This window comes from Clarias gariepinus, chromosome 10 (genome assembly GCF_024256425.1).
Source record: "Clarias gariepinus isolate MV-2021 ecotype Netherlands chromosome 10, CGAR_prim_01v2, whole genome shotgun sequence".
NCBI classification, from domain to species: domain Eukaryota; kingdom Metazoa; phylum Chordata; class Actinopteri; order Siluriformes; family Clariidae; genus Clarias; species Clarias gariepinus.
The window spans coordinates 22,826,568-22,839,431 of NC_071109.1; the positions used below are offsets into that span (position 1 = coordinate 22,826,568).

The following is a 12,864-nucleotide window of genomic DNA, read 5'->3' on the forward strand; positions in this document are numbered from 1 at the left end:
TATACATACATAGTATCAGCGCATGTAACTACAATGTCCAATTTTTTTTTTATTATTTTTCTTAATCTTTTGGCAGTTTGCACAATAAAATATTTGTTCCCATCTCTTTCATTTAAATATATATTCTTTATATTAATATCATAAAATGTCAGTTAGGTTTATCCTTCCCGAATACAAAACATGTTGATTTACTTCATAAGTAAGTTTTAAGTGATAATAAATTCATAGCTCACATCATGGAATCTATTTGGTAGCTAGTTCGTACAAATATATCTAAAGAAAAATGCATATAGTTTGAATTTTAACAGAGCAGACATGCTTCATATAGTCATATACTGCAAACGTGTATTTTTGTGAGAGTTCGTTAAATACAGCCTAACAAAACATAAATTCCCTCTATCGGATCACATGATCAGGCTGCAGAATTACCTGTGTGGGTGTGCAAGTGAAAGAGATGGAAAATTACTTTATTTGTTCCTCCTGATGGCGATGAAGAGACATATGAAACATGTCATGTTCAAGGCCAGAAGAAGCAGCTTTCTGAACAATGTACAGTCACTATTTAAAAAGCAAACGCTACAACGCTACAATTCACTACGTCAATACTAAATACATGAAGTATGGAATGAACAGATTGTACCCTTGTTTTGTCTTTAAATCATTTGTAAAGACTGGATGCTGGTTCCCACTTATGTTTATGCCCAGGTCAAGCATACATGTATATATAGAACGCACAATTAATCTGGTAGTCCTTTGTGGGATGAAGCAAGTAAGTACCTTAATCACACATCATTCATGTATAGCCAAGCTCTTCTGGCCCATCCCAATCAAATTAATACCACTTTCATTGAATTGAAAAAAATAAAAAATAAATAAAAATCTTTAATCCCTTAGCTTGAATAGACAGCACCTGTTTGCACATGTTTGTACACCTCATGTTAATTCTGTACATGTAAAGCTATATTGGGCTCGGCAACAGCCTTAGAGTATTATTAAGCTTTTTATTCCATTCCTGTTGTCTGGATTTGCCTATTCATTGATAACAATGCTGTCTGGGGGCTAAGTTGAGGATTAGTCTTGTAAAAGTTGAAACACGTCGTTTGGACAACGTGAAGAAAGGTGTAATTATTCTGTGCAAAATAGAAAACAGCAAAGATTTATGGAAACTTTAAGATACAGTAGGTATGACGATAACCTCTTTCCAAGATGTAAAGAAAATACGCACAATACAGGATTGCATCAGGCAGAGATCAGCTTCTTAGTTGCCGGAAATGCGCATATGTACGAAGAGAACAAAGACCTGAACTAGCCCTGTCACATGATGTGACCTTGTCATATATTTACCTGGAGAATTAAACGTTTATAAACCCTCGTTAGAAAGTTGACTGATTGCTTATGGCATTATTAGTAGAGTTTAATTATTATTTCATTATATTAAGAAATAGCAAGGATAGAAGGCATTGTTGTCTATTTTCTCTCCTCCCATTCAGCTGAGACAATGAGACACTTTCTCTCATAGCCTAACTGTTCCAAAGATCCTGCACTATACCGCCAGTGCCTGGCACCACGATAGCCTGCAGACTTTGACAAATACACATGTAGCCATGAGCTACAAGCCTCCTTTCTCACCTAGTCTATTCAACAGGAGGGACAGGCGGTAAGTGGTTATACATCATTCCTGCTGATGGCTGATGGATTGGTTGTGCAGGTGTGCAGCGAGAGTGAAAAGATTAGCTCTTGCCTAACTGCTTCAAGCTCAGGGTCGCTGGTAGAAATTAGGCAATGCTGTCATTAACAAGTTCATTACCTTCCTAACTTCTTTAGTGCAAACAGTGATGGACTGATCATGTCTTGATTAACCTTTATTTGAACTATCAAAACAAGTTTGGCAGTGGTGATGATGTACTAGGACGATATGATTTTATTTAGCATTCTTCTTGCTTTTTTTTAATGTCCGGACATCTCGTTTTATGCACTTTAACTACCAAAATAATTTTGAATAAGGATAATTAATAATAGTCTATACATCTGTATTTATATTGATATTGGTTGTTAAAAAGGCCTGCATTGAGATAGAAGAATAGAGACTACGGCTTCTTTTCAGTATTGTGTTTTTTATGTTTGACATTAAATCAACATCCGTATTAGTCTTGAATAGTCTTTTTACAGCACATTATTAGGAACATAGCACAGAGCGTTTGTTTACTGGAGGGAGACAGAGACGTCTCCACTGTCCCATGGTGACAGGAAAGAGACACACCACATAGTGTCCTATTGTGTATCTGAACAACTAAGATCACAAGCTGTTATATGTTAGGGAGCGAAGGTTTAAAATATTCTAACATGCACTTTGGATTTGTTGATGCCTATTCAATTTATTATTTATTACTTAAAAAGGCATTTAATCTTTTTCTTAATCTAAAATTTAAAAGAAATTTTATAGAAAAATGAAATTCAAAATAAACAATAAATTCAAAAGAAAATCAAAAGAAGTTAAAATAAATGTCAAAAGTTTAATAAAAATATATATTTTTTAAATATATAAAATATATTTCCTGCAAAATTATATTATGCAGATTTATGGAATAAAATGGAAACATTTGCGGATCTAAAAATTAGTTTATGCAACCTCATTTCCCCTCTCGTCTGTTTCAACCACTCACCATTCAGCATTGTCATTATTTCAATGAACAGCCTAATCATCTGTCATCATCAGCACCTTTCTCACTGGTTCATGCCTTAAGTTAGATGCATTTTTATGAAAATGAGGTTCAAAAATGAGAGTCAAAAACTTGCCAAAAATTAAGGGCAAAAAAAAATTTTTTCTTTCATAAAGTCTGGAGAACTATTTCTTAAGATCACAGTACATTAAAGAAATACAAGATAAAATAATCAGGGGTGGCCTAAAACTTTTGCACAGTACTGTAATAATGCTATGTATTCAGTTTATGTATGTTTTTCATTTTTTCCCATCTTCAAGAAAGTACGTGGAATGAATTGTCTACATTGCTTAGGTGTGAATGAATGTGGGAGTGTGTGTATGTGTGTATTGTGCCCTGGAATGGACTGGTGTTCCATACCAGGTATATTTCAGCGTTCCTGGGATGGGCTTTGATTATGCTACGACCCTCACCAGGATGAAGCTGTTACTGAAAGTGCGTGAAGGTGTTCGGAAAATCCAGGAAATGAAATTTACGGCCGTGCTCTATGTGATGGTATATGTAGAAAGCAGCAGCTGTTAGAGTGCTGCCTCAGCACATGACTACACCACAGCAAAGAGAGTTCTGTAATTAGGGAACCATTACGCTCCTTTTTTTTTTCAATATTTATTCAGATGTAGCTAATAAAAGTACACCAGTCTCTTTGAAGACGGTTACATAATTTGAGCTCACCACTAACTGGGTAGATTTGTTCTTTGGCTCCTGCAGACCTGTCACAATTATGCAGAAGCTTACAACTTCTCATTTCATACGCACACAGTCACCAGCCCTCATCACTTAGCTTGACCTGCTGGTGTCTATGGTCCAGGGGAGAAGATGCAAACATGGACCGACTGCTTTCCCTAATGCGTTCTCAGTCCTTTTCTGTTCATTCTCTCAGAATAAGATGGGTGCTGTGGTGTCTTTCTTATTCTTTGTGTTGTTCTTACCGTGAAAGCAAACTTTTTACCATCATATTATACCTTTTAGTAATTAAACTGCAATCAACTGTGGCATTAGTTAAATGTACTATTCTGACAGAGTGACACAGATTTTTTTTCTTAATAGAGATTTCAGTATAAAGTAATATAGCTTGACCAAAGGATCTGACAAATAAACACTAGCCATTCATTCATTACTTAATTTTAAGTACCCACCATGGACTGACACTTAGGAATAATTTAACAGCCAATCACTTTATATGGATGTTTTTGGAAGGTGGGAGAAAACTAAAGCTCACAAAGGTGAAGGTGAAAGGTTCATATTCTCCATGGTGACCTTGTAAGGCAACAATATGCCGAACAGATTTTATTGAATAATAAATCTGATAATATACCTGTTAAAAATCCTTGGCTAAAAGCCCAAGGTGCAGCCATTTATATCAAACTTGTAAGTGAGGAAATGCATAATGCCATCGCCATGGGCAGAATTGAGGGTTAATCATTAATTTACTGCATAATTTCTCATGGGAAATGATCCGGCCCAGTACTCAGGAACATTCACATACCAAGCTAATAAATTACACATGTAATATCTTGATCACTTTCTGGTGAAATCATTTTTTTGTTTTTTCCCCCCATGTACTTTTATGCAATAAAAGCGGTACCATGGACCTGATGAAATAAAATGTTGAAATCAACATTCTTTTAAATTCTGTCACTGCTGATTCAATATAGTTTAAGTGTTTAACTGGTGCAATTTCAGTAGTTAATGGCATATTTCACATACTTTCTCATTCTGATGTGTAATGAATAACCACAACAGGATTATTTGCTTTTTATTTAATTACCTTTGGTAACGCAAGAGGTCCAGTTTCAGTGTGGGATGTCTATAACTCTGACAAATACATCAGAACTATGCACAGTGGGCACTGAGGTAAAGTTCAATCTGCCAGAGCTCACTAAGATACTGCCGTCCAGTTTGTGGTAAGAGTCCTAATTCAAACACTTTTGATAATCAGAAGGATGAAGGGAGGCAGAAGACGGCCTACAATGGCCCTAGATTAAGTGAACCCTAAACTTCCTGAAAATGGATTAACACCCATGTTGGGTTAACTTGTAGTTAAACTGTGAGAACACATCTTTCCAAAGGCTGTCCACACCATATGGCTTCCTTCTTTAGAAGGTATAACAATAATAACCTGAATACAGAAAATAAGCATAACTTAAAAATATCAAATATTACATTACTGTAAAGCAGTTGTGAATAGTCCCTTATTGTGTGCATTGTTTATTAATAAAATCGAATTATTGTTTTTTTATTTAATTTGAATACTACTTTTATCTAAGGTCTCTTCTGAAACTTTTATCTATTTCCATCACACAAGTTCCACAGATTGAGCAAAAATCCAGGTGCAAACCAGTTGTAGGAAGAACAAAACGAGCTATGAGTAAACACATGGGCTGGGGCTAGTATTCAGGAATGCTTGCGCATGAAACTGAAATAAGCCACAAATGGTACAATCCTGATACATAATAACACACTAAAACACTAATACACGCTAAAATACGCACTAATAACTCAATTAGTGTAAAATAAGTAACAGTCAGGAACGTGCTGGGACATGTTTACTTAAAAAAATTAAACAAACCGCATAGCATAAGTTAACACACCTAAACAGAGAGGAAGAGAGAGAGAGAGAGAGAGAGAGAGAACACAAATAGACTTAAGTATCTGTTGACTTATAGATATGTGACTGTTGAGTGAGAATAGGGTAACGTTATGGTGTTAATGTGCTGCATAGCTTGGACTATTGCTCGCCTTTAGTTATTATATTTTACCGGGTACATGCACTACATATCCATAACTAAATTTTTAGATTCCTGTTTTTCATTAGTATACTGTATGTATTAGTATTTGCACGCATAATACCCTTGTTTAGTTTTTCTAATGTTAATTATTTTTAAATGTTCAACATACAGTATTCCAAGGGTATAATTTATAATAAGGGTCCAAAAAACATGAATATTTTACACTAGTTTGCTTTGGCATGTTTTATTTTGTAGTATTTTGTTTATTTTGTAATATTTTGTATTTTTCTTAAATGTATTTTTTCGAATCCAAAAAAAAAGGGTAGTCCATCAGTTCCTCTTTATTAGTCTAGATCAACTGGAAGTCATTTCTTTGTTTGTGCTTCTTATGAACATTTTGTCCCAAAGCATTTAACAAACTGATCCTGTGCAGCCTTGTGCTTATTTCCACCCATAGTACACACCATCTGTGTGTTTAGTTTTTCTAATGCACATTATTTTTAAACGTGCAATATATTCATGGTTCCAGATGAACAGCTAATAATCCAGGTACAAAAAACAAGGAATATTGCACAGTGGTTTGCTTTGGCACATTTCTTTTGATCAGTAAAACTGGACAATAGGCAAAAGACATATATTTAAATCAAGTATTGTTTTTAGTCTAAGATGAGCGTGTCAAATGGCAAAAAAAAATAAATAAATACATTTATATATACAGTATGCAAGTGTGTGTATGTGTGTGTGCTCTGCAATGGATTGGCACTCTGTCCAGGGTGTACCCCGCCTTGTGCCCTAAGTCTCCTGGGATAGGCTTCAGGTCCCCTGTGACACTGAATATAGGATAAAGCGGTTTAGAAGATGATATATATATATATATATATATATTTGTGGAGTAGTTTGCCTTGTGCCTTGGCACATTTTAATTCTGACAGTCTGTAATGCACATGAACGCCACTAGATGTCGGTAATGAGCCAGTAAACAGCTCATAACAAGGGAACGTGGATAACACTGAACAGTCAGAATGTATGCAAAGTACAACTTTGGGGGAAAATACATTGGACATTAAACATACATATAATACATATATTTTAACAAACTGTTTGAGGGTGATAAACCGGGGATGCACAGGTTTTTTTATAAGGACTCGAAAGTTAATTTGATTTGATATGAAACACTGTAGTCCAGGTAATGTTCAGGTCGATAAACTGTGGTAGTTTAGACTTGGCCTGTAATCAGAGAGGTATTTATCTCCGTAACGCACACTCGAGTTGTTTGTGGTTTGGTGTTCTTGTTTTTGACTCGCGGCTCCTCTGTGCCTGTGGCGATCCTCGCACGAGTTCAGGGAGGGGTCAAAACCGCCTGGCTCATTTTCATAATTTATTCCTGCGTCCTCTCTGACGTCAGCGCAAAGCGCGCGGCGAGTATAAAAGCGGGCGGCGGCAGAAATAGCAGCAGTCTGCCGACGGCGTTTCTCTGAAACAGAGCAGTGTAGAAGTTGCGCGCGGCTTTTCGGGAAGCGTGCGAGCGACGCGACAACAAAGCAACCGCAAAAACTAAAAAAAAAAAAAAACAACTTCACTTAGTGTACCGACAAAAGTCGCAAAAGTGGCGACAAGCATTATTCAATCGGGATTAATCCTGAATATGAATGCGGAGATGTTCAAAACGCCAATGGAGGTGGCTGTTTATCAGCTACACAACTTTTCCATCTCCTTCTTCTCGTCGTTCTTGGAAGGAGATGTTGTATCAGTCAAACTGGACAACAGGTAAAAGACACGACTTTAAATCGCCTGTGGAGTATTGTTATTCAGTTTTGTCGAACGCACTAATAATAATAATAATAATAATATCATAAGTTTGATGCTTGTTCAGTTCCTCTGTTAGTTTAGATGAACTGAAAGTCATCTCGCTGTTTGTGTACATTCATTTTTTTCTGGACATTTTGTTCCCTCTAAGCATTCATGTGCAGCCTTGTGCTTATTTTCACCCATTGTTCCCACCATCTGTGTGTGTGTTTACCCCAGTGTATTAAGTGCTAAGGATCTTTTTTTCTTTCTTCTCTCTTACAGTGCCTCTGGTGCTAGCGTTGTGGCGATAGACAACAAGATCGAGCAAGCCATGGTAAGAGCGAATTCCCCTGAGAAGCATAAATGCAAAATAAATTCCTTTCCCAGGCTTGGCCTTTAAAACAATGCATGCAATCCATTCTTGGTGTCAATACAGAATGAAAGACTATAGGAGTGATCCAGCCTGCAGAAATTACAAGCCCCTACACACACATACAATATATCATAACTATCATATGAATAGAAGAACACCTTTTTTCGTCATGCATGCATAACATAGATTTACTAATGTGAGAGGAAGTCTGAAACTGAAATCTTCTTCTCTCTCTTTTGTTTAGGATCTTGTAAAGAACCACCTGATGTATGCAGTCAGGGAGGAAGTGGAGATCTTAAAAGAGCAGATCAAGGAGCTGGCTGAAAAGAACAACCAGCTGGAGCGCGAGAACAGCCTGCTAAAGAACTTGGCGAGCCCGGAGCAGCTGGAGAAGTTCCAGTCACGTCTTCCGTCAGAAACCCTTCTTCCGCAGGGGATGGAGACATCCGAGCATCGCGGGCAGTACAAAGGCTCGGCTGTATAAGTGGCTCTGCATTGGGGCGGGCAGAGTCACAGCTCCCACCTGAAATGGACCTCACAAGTTGTCGTCGTTGTTGATGTGCAGCTTCCACATGAAGCTTGCTGTACAGACGGGGAAAAAAACCTGACCCAAATGAAAGCCTCCGACGTTTCCAGTGGCCTTTGCCTTTTCTGTAATATCCGACAATCTCTTCGGACTGCTGCAGAAAAAGAGAGAGTGATGTAGGTTACAGTATGACCAGACCACCGGCCGCGTGGAGGGGGATCCCGGCCTAGCGTTTCTCTCGCTGCCTCTTGAGGACGAGAGAGGCTTATCTGACAGTGCTGGTCCCAAACAAAGCACCAAGGGAATGTTCCCTTAGAGACTTGCTTTTCCGAGTCACAAGAGCCCCATGTGGAGTTTTCAACGCTACAAGCTACCTGGGATTGCACATAGTCAAGTCTGTTGACTGTGCTTAGACTAATCAGCTCACGTTAGTGGTCTCAGATGCACACATCCACAAGAGCTTATGTGGTTGAGCTGGACCTCATGGTTCATGTTGTTACATACATTTGGTGATTTTGGATCACATGCTTAGTAAGAATCTTCTGTATTCTTTGCCGATGGGGCTTGCTGCTTGTAAGGGATGTTCTGCTTTGGTTTTTCTTTTGAAACTGAACAAAATCAACTCCTGTAAACTGTTGATTCCTTTGTGGGGGTAGTGATGTGTATAAATTTGCTTAGTTCTGTAAATTAGCACATGATGTAAAGAGAGGAGATGAAATGATGGAGTGGAGCAGTATCTGCTCTTTGTTTTGCATGTGCACTCCTGATATTGCCAACTTGCTCACTGGCAGGACTTGTTTGTAACTGCATGTTGTCTGAAGAAGGCAACATGATCCTGAGCTAACATTTCTAACTACCAAAGTCTCACTTCATTTTCATGTCACTCATGACCATGTATGTGTGGCGAAGGTTTCTTATTTTATTTTTATTTGAGTTTTTTTGTCTTCGTCTATTTTTTTTAAAAACATGAGTGCTGTTGCTTCAACTGTGTCCATTAAACAATGTTCTCAACAATGTATGGATGCAAAATGCACAAAGCAATAAACCTTATGTTTACACTAAATCTTAACTGACTCTGCTGCAATGACTTAAAAGTGTATTTTTTTTTTCAATGCAGTGTATTTTTACCTGAATTTATAGTTGGATAGTAGTAATAACTAATCTACAACATTAATCATTAGCTTACATTTGGTACATACTGTACAGCTTCAAATATTATGTACATTTAAGGTCATAGGAATAGAAACTTTTGATTATACATATTTCGTGTTATTTCATAATTGACTTTTAAGGTCTTTTAAGCTATGCTGCCAGATCTTGAAATTGTTTTTTTGGCAAGGGCATTATGTAAATTCCGTATTTAGATAACAAAAAACATGAACCCGAATGACTTCCTCCACAAAACAATGTAATAGACCTGCTCTCATTTTATAAATGAATATCAGGCATGACCTTTGTTTGGAGTAATTGTCTCTATGCCTTTTCTACACACATTCCACACTCCATGACTAAGGTAAATACTGGATATTTACCTACCATTTCCGGTTATCATTGAGGACCTTACGCAAGGTACTTATGACTTTAATAAGATCTTGCGATGTGGACTTAAGTTGTAAATAAAGTAATCGTAAGAGTTGCTGAGCATCAGTTACACAGCAGGTTATGAGGAAATCAGCCATAGGAGTCTTGAGATGACCACTACCTTCTAAGAGTCTTAAATCGCTCTTTTCAAAGCAAAGAAAATCCCAACACTGGCACATTTAGTGAAACCGGAGCAGTGTTGGGTTCCCGGGTGGCAAGTTTCCACCAACTAATCAGAGCTCAACATTTCAGTGCAACTTCTTACAAGACTCAAAATCCAAAAAAGGGGATTATATGAAGGTTATGCAGTTCAGTTATCTCTTGAGGAATGTCCACTGGGTAAAGACTTCAAAGAAGGATCATCTGTTCATGTTAGGTTTGTTCTGTTCTGAAACACAATACATAGTGCTGTATGTCATGACTTGGCATAGTAATAGTGCAAAAAACAAAACAAAACTATATAGTCTTCTTGATTGCCAGCTCTGAAAACAAAACACATCCTTAAAAACATTTCGAGCTATAAGTGAACCTTTTGTTCTGTCCTCCTCACTCTATTTAGTCATTCTGATTAGCGATTCTAAGAACAAATACTTTCTCTGCACAGTAAGGCCTTGGGTTCGAACGTGAGTGCTCTTCTGGGTGGATGATGGCTTCTGGCCTGGGTGCTGTACTTCAACTTCAGCCAAGGAATTAAAAAAAGCAGCTTTTATGCAACTCTCTTATGTAACTTTCCAACATCTGGTTGAACATGATGTGGCGAGCTGCTCTGCATATCAGGACTAGACTGACTGCGGTCTGCCTTGAGTTTTTATACAGCTATAACCGACCTGCCAGTGATAATTCCTAGTCCTGGACAGGGAGAGGAAAGAAAGGAAAAGTGCAGTAATCAGTAAGGAAAAAAGAACATCCCACATTTTATAAATCAGTTCTATAATATCCCTTGGTATATTTGTGAGATGAGTGTATTTCTGAGTGAGTGATCTCTACACTGTAGTCACGTTTGCTATAATAAACAGTGCAGTATATTTGTCTTCTGCCTAAATATAGCCCTAAAGAAGTTTGACATCTACACATTGTGGAAAATTATGGGCGGTTCACAGTGTGTGTGTGTGTGTGTGTGTGTGAAGCTTGATAGATCTTTTATGCTTGGCTCAGGCAGGTGCATCCTGTAGTGAAAAAAGGCATTTACCCCAGGAAGGGCCTAAAGTCACTGAGAATATATGTACTGTACTTGTGATGGAGTTTTGGCTCATAGCCCAGCTCATGAAAGGCTTATAAATGTGTTAAAAGGCAAGTTTCCTTTTTGATTTATCTTTTACTGCACAACAGCCTAAAGTAAGCATTATACACGGTGGGTTTATGGAGACTTCTGTATAGAACTGTGGAAAGCCATCAAATAAATCTCCTTCACATCAGGATAAAAGTTGTTGCAAGGTTGTAAGTATCATGCTGTGCAAACACACAGCCTCAGGCGAGTCCTTTTCTATTTAATGTTGAGCAGTTCAACAAAACACATCTCGTCTCTACCTCAAGTGGCACGTAAGCCCTGACTACAAACACACACTCCTGTATTATTGGCATGCTCTGACCCTCATTTTGTGTTTCTGTTTCCTGTGACTTTCATACATCTTCACGTACGATTCACATGGCTGGCAACATTCATAAATCTGATTTCTCTAAGCGGGCATGGCCAATGTTTTTTTTTTTTTTTTTTTCGTAAATGACTTACGGTTCCGTGTTTGGCCATGTTGGGTATTCATAAAGCACCCCAATGATGGTATCAGCAAACAAGCTATTCTTGACAACTAGCTGTTTTATACGTTTATTTTAAACAGCTTTGTATGATAAAGAAGAAAGTAGACTTTTTGTATTAATAATAACGGTATCAATTTTGGATGAGAAGCCTATAAATATCTACACCTACTGTAGCTACAGTATACTGCTGTGGTAATAAAAAAAGTACACACAATTCCATTTAAATAACAAAGATACTTTGTTATTCCTGCATAGTTGTTCCCGCATTGTTAATAGGGGTCAAGCTTCAGGCAAGGGGTTAACAGTCAAAAAAAAGTCACATGACTCTTTGTTTAAAATTGGGCTTTCTGGCACAATTGGGCCTATTAATTGAGCAAATAATTGAACAAAAAAACGAATTGAAGTGTCGTTTTTTAAGAATTTCATTCATTTAATTCTCTAATTTTACTTTTTTTGCTTACAGAATTTCTACTGTAGTTTGTGGGAAAAAATACTGCTGTAGATTACATAAAGAATAAAATGCAGTATAATGCGGATTACTGTTATAGTTTTGCACCAATCAGCTACAACACAATCTGACACAACCACCAAGTGATTTCAATGACATTTATTATCAATGATATATTAGTAAACAATGGTTTACAATGGTTTACAATGTCATGGGGACCCAAGGCTCAACTCTGCCTGTGAGGAACAAAGGCAAAGGAAGGTTTTAGAACAGTAACTGCATCACAGCCTGCCAAGTCTGGCGAAGAGTTCAAGGTTGTTGATCCGGCCAACAAATTCCCCAGATCTCAATCTGACAGAGCATCCATGGAATGCGGCCGACAAACAAGTCTGGTCCAGGGAGGCCCCACCCTGCAACCCACAGCACCCAAAGGATCTGACACTAACATTCCAGACACCCAAGTGCACCTCCAGAGGTTTTATGGAGTTATACCCCAACGGGCCTAAGCTGCTCGGTCAAAACAAGGAGAAACTACAAACTATTAGCCTTAATGCTATTTATAATCGTTGTTGGATTGATGTGATGTGGCCTATAACAAAACACATTACTCCAAACTTTAACAATTGTGTTCTCCTTCAGGTTTCCTCTGATGGTGGCTTAGTGGTTAGCACTGTTGCCTAGCACCTCCAGATTCTGGCTATAACTCCTGTCTCCTGCCTCCTGCATGGAGTTTGCATGGAGTTTACATGTTCTCCCTGTGCTTGGTGGGTTTCCTCCAGGTGCTCTGTTTTCCTCCCACAATCCAACAACATGCAGATTAGGCTATGTGGCATTCCAAAAATTACCCATAGTGTGCTAATGAACATGTGCGAACAATGAACATTAATGAAAATATAACTTTAATTTACTTAAGACAGTTGTCATAAATGTCCATTTTAAGATAT

At 37.8% G+C, this 12,864-nt stretch overlaps 1 protein-coding gene across 2 annotated transcripts in view; it reads left to right on the forward strand.

Moving 5' to 3' along the window:
• tsc22d3 (TSC22 domain family, member 3) overlaps window positions 1-9,199 on the forward strand; it is a 31,257-nt gene extending 22,058 nt beyond the window's left edge. The window contains exons 1-3 of one of the 2 annotated variants that reach the window (XM_053505365.1): window positions 6,890-7,216; window positions 7,520-7,571; window positions 7,855-9,199. In XM_053505365.1, the coding sequence (XP_053361340.1) occupies window positions 7,095-7,216; window positions 7,520-7,571; window positions 7,855-8,094 (414 nt within the window). In that variant the 5' untranslated portion in view covers window positions 6,890-7,094 and the 3' untranslated portion in view covers window positions 8,095-9,199. Of the gene's footprint in view, window positions 1-6,889; window positions 7,217-7,519; window positions 7,572-7,854 lie in introns of those variants that run through there. The other variant, XM_053505364.1, reaches the window with a different exon arrangement.
• The last annotated feature ends 3,665 nt before the right edge of the window (window positions 9,200-12,864 follow it).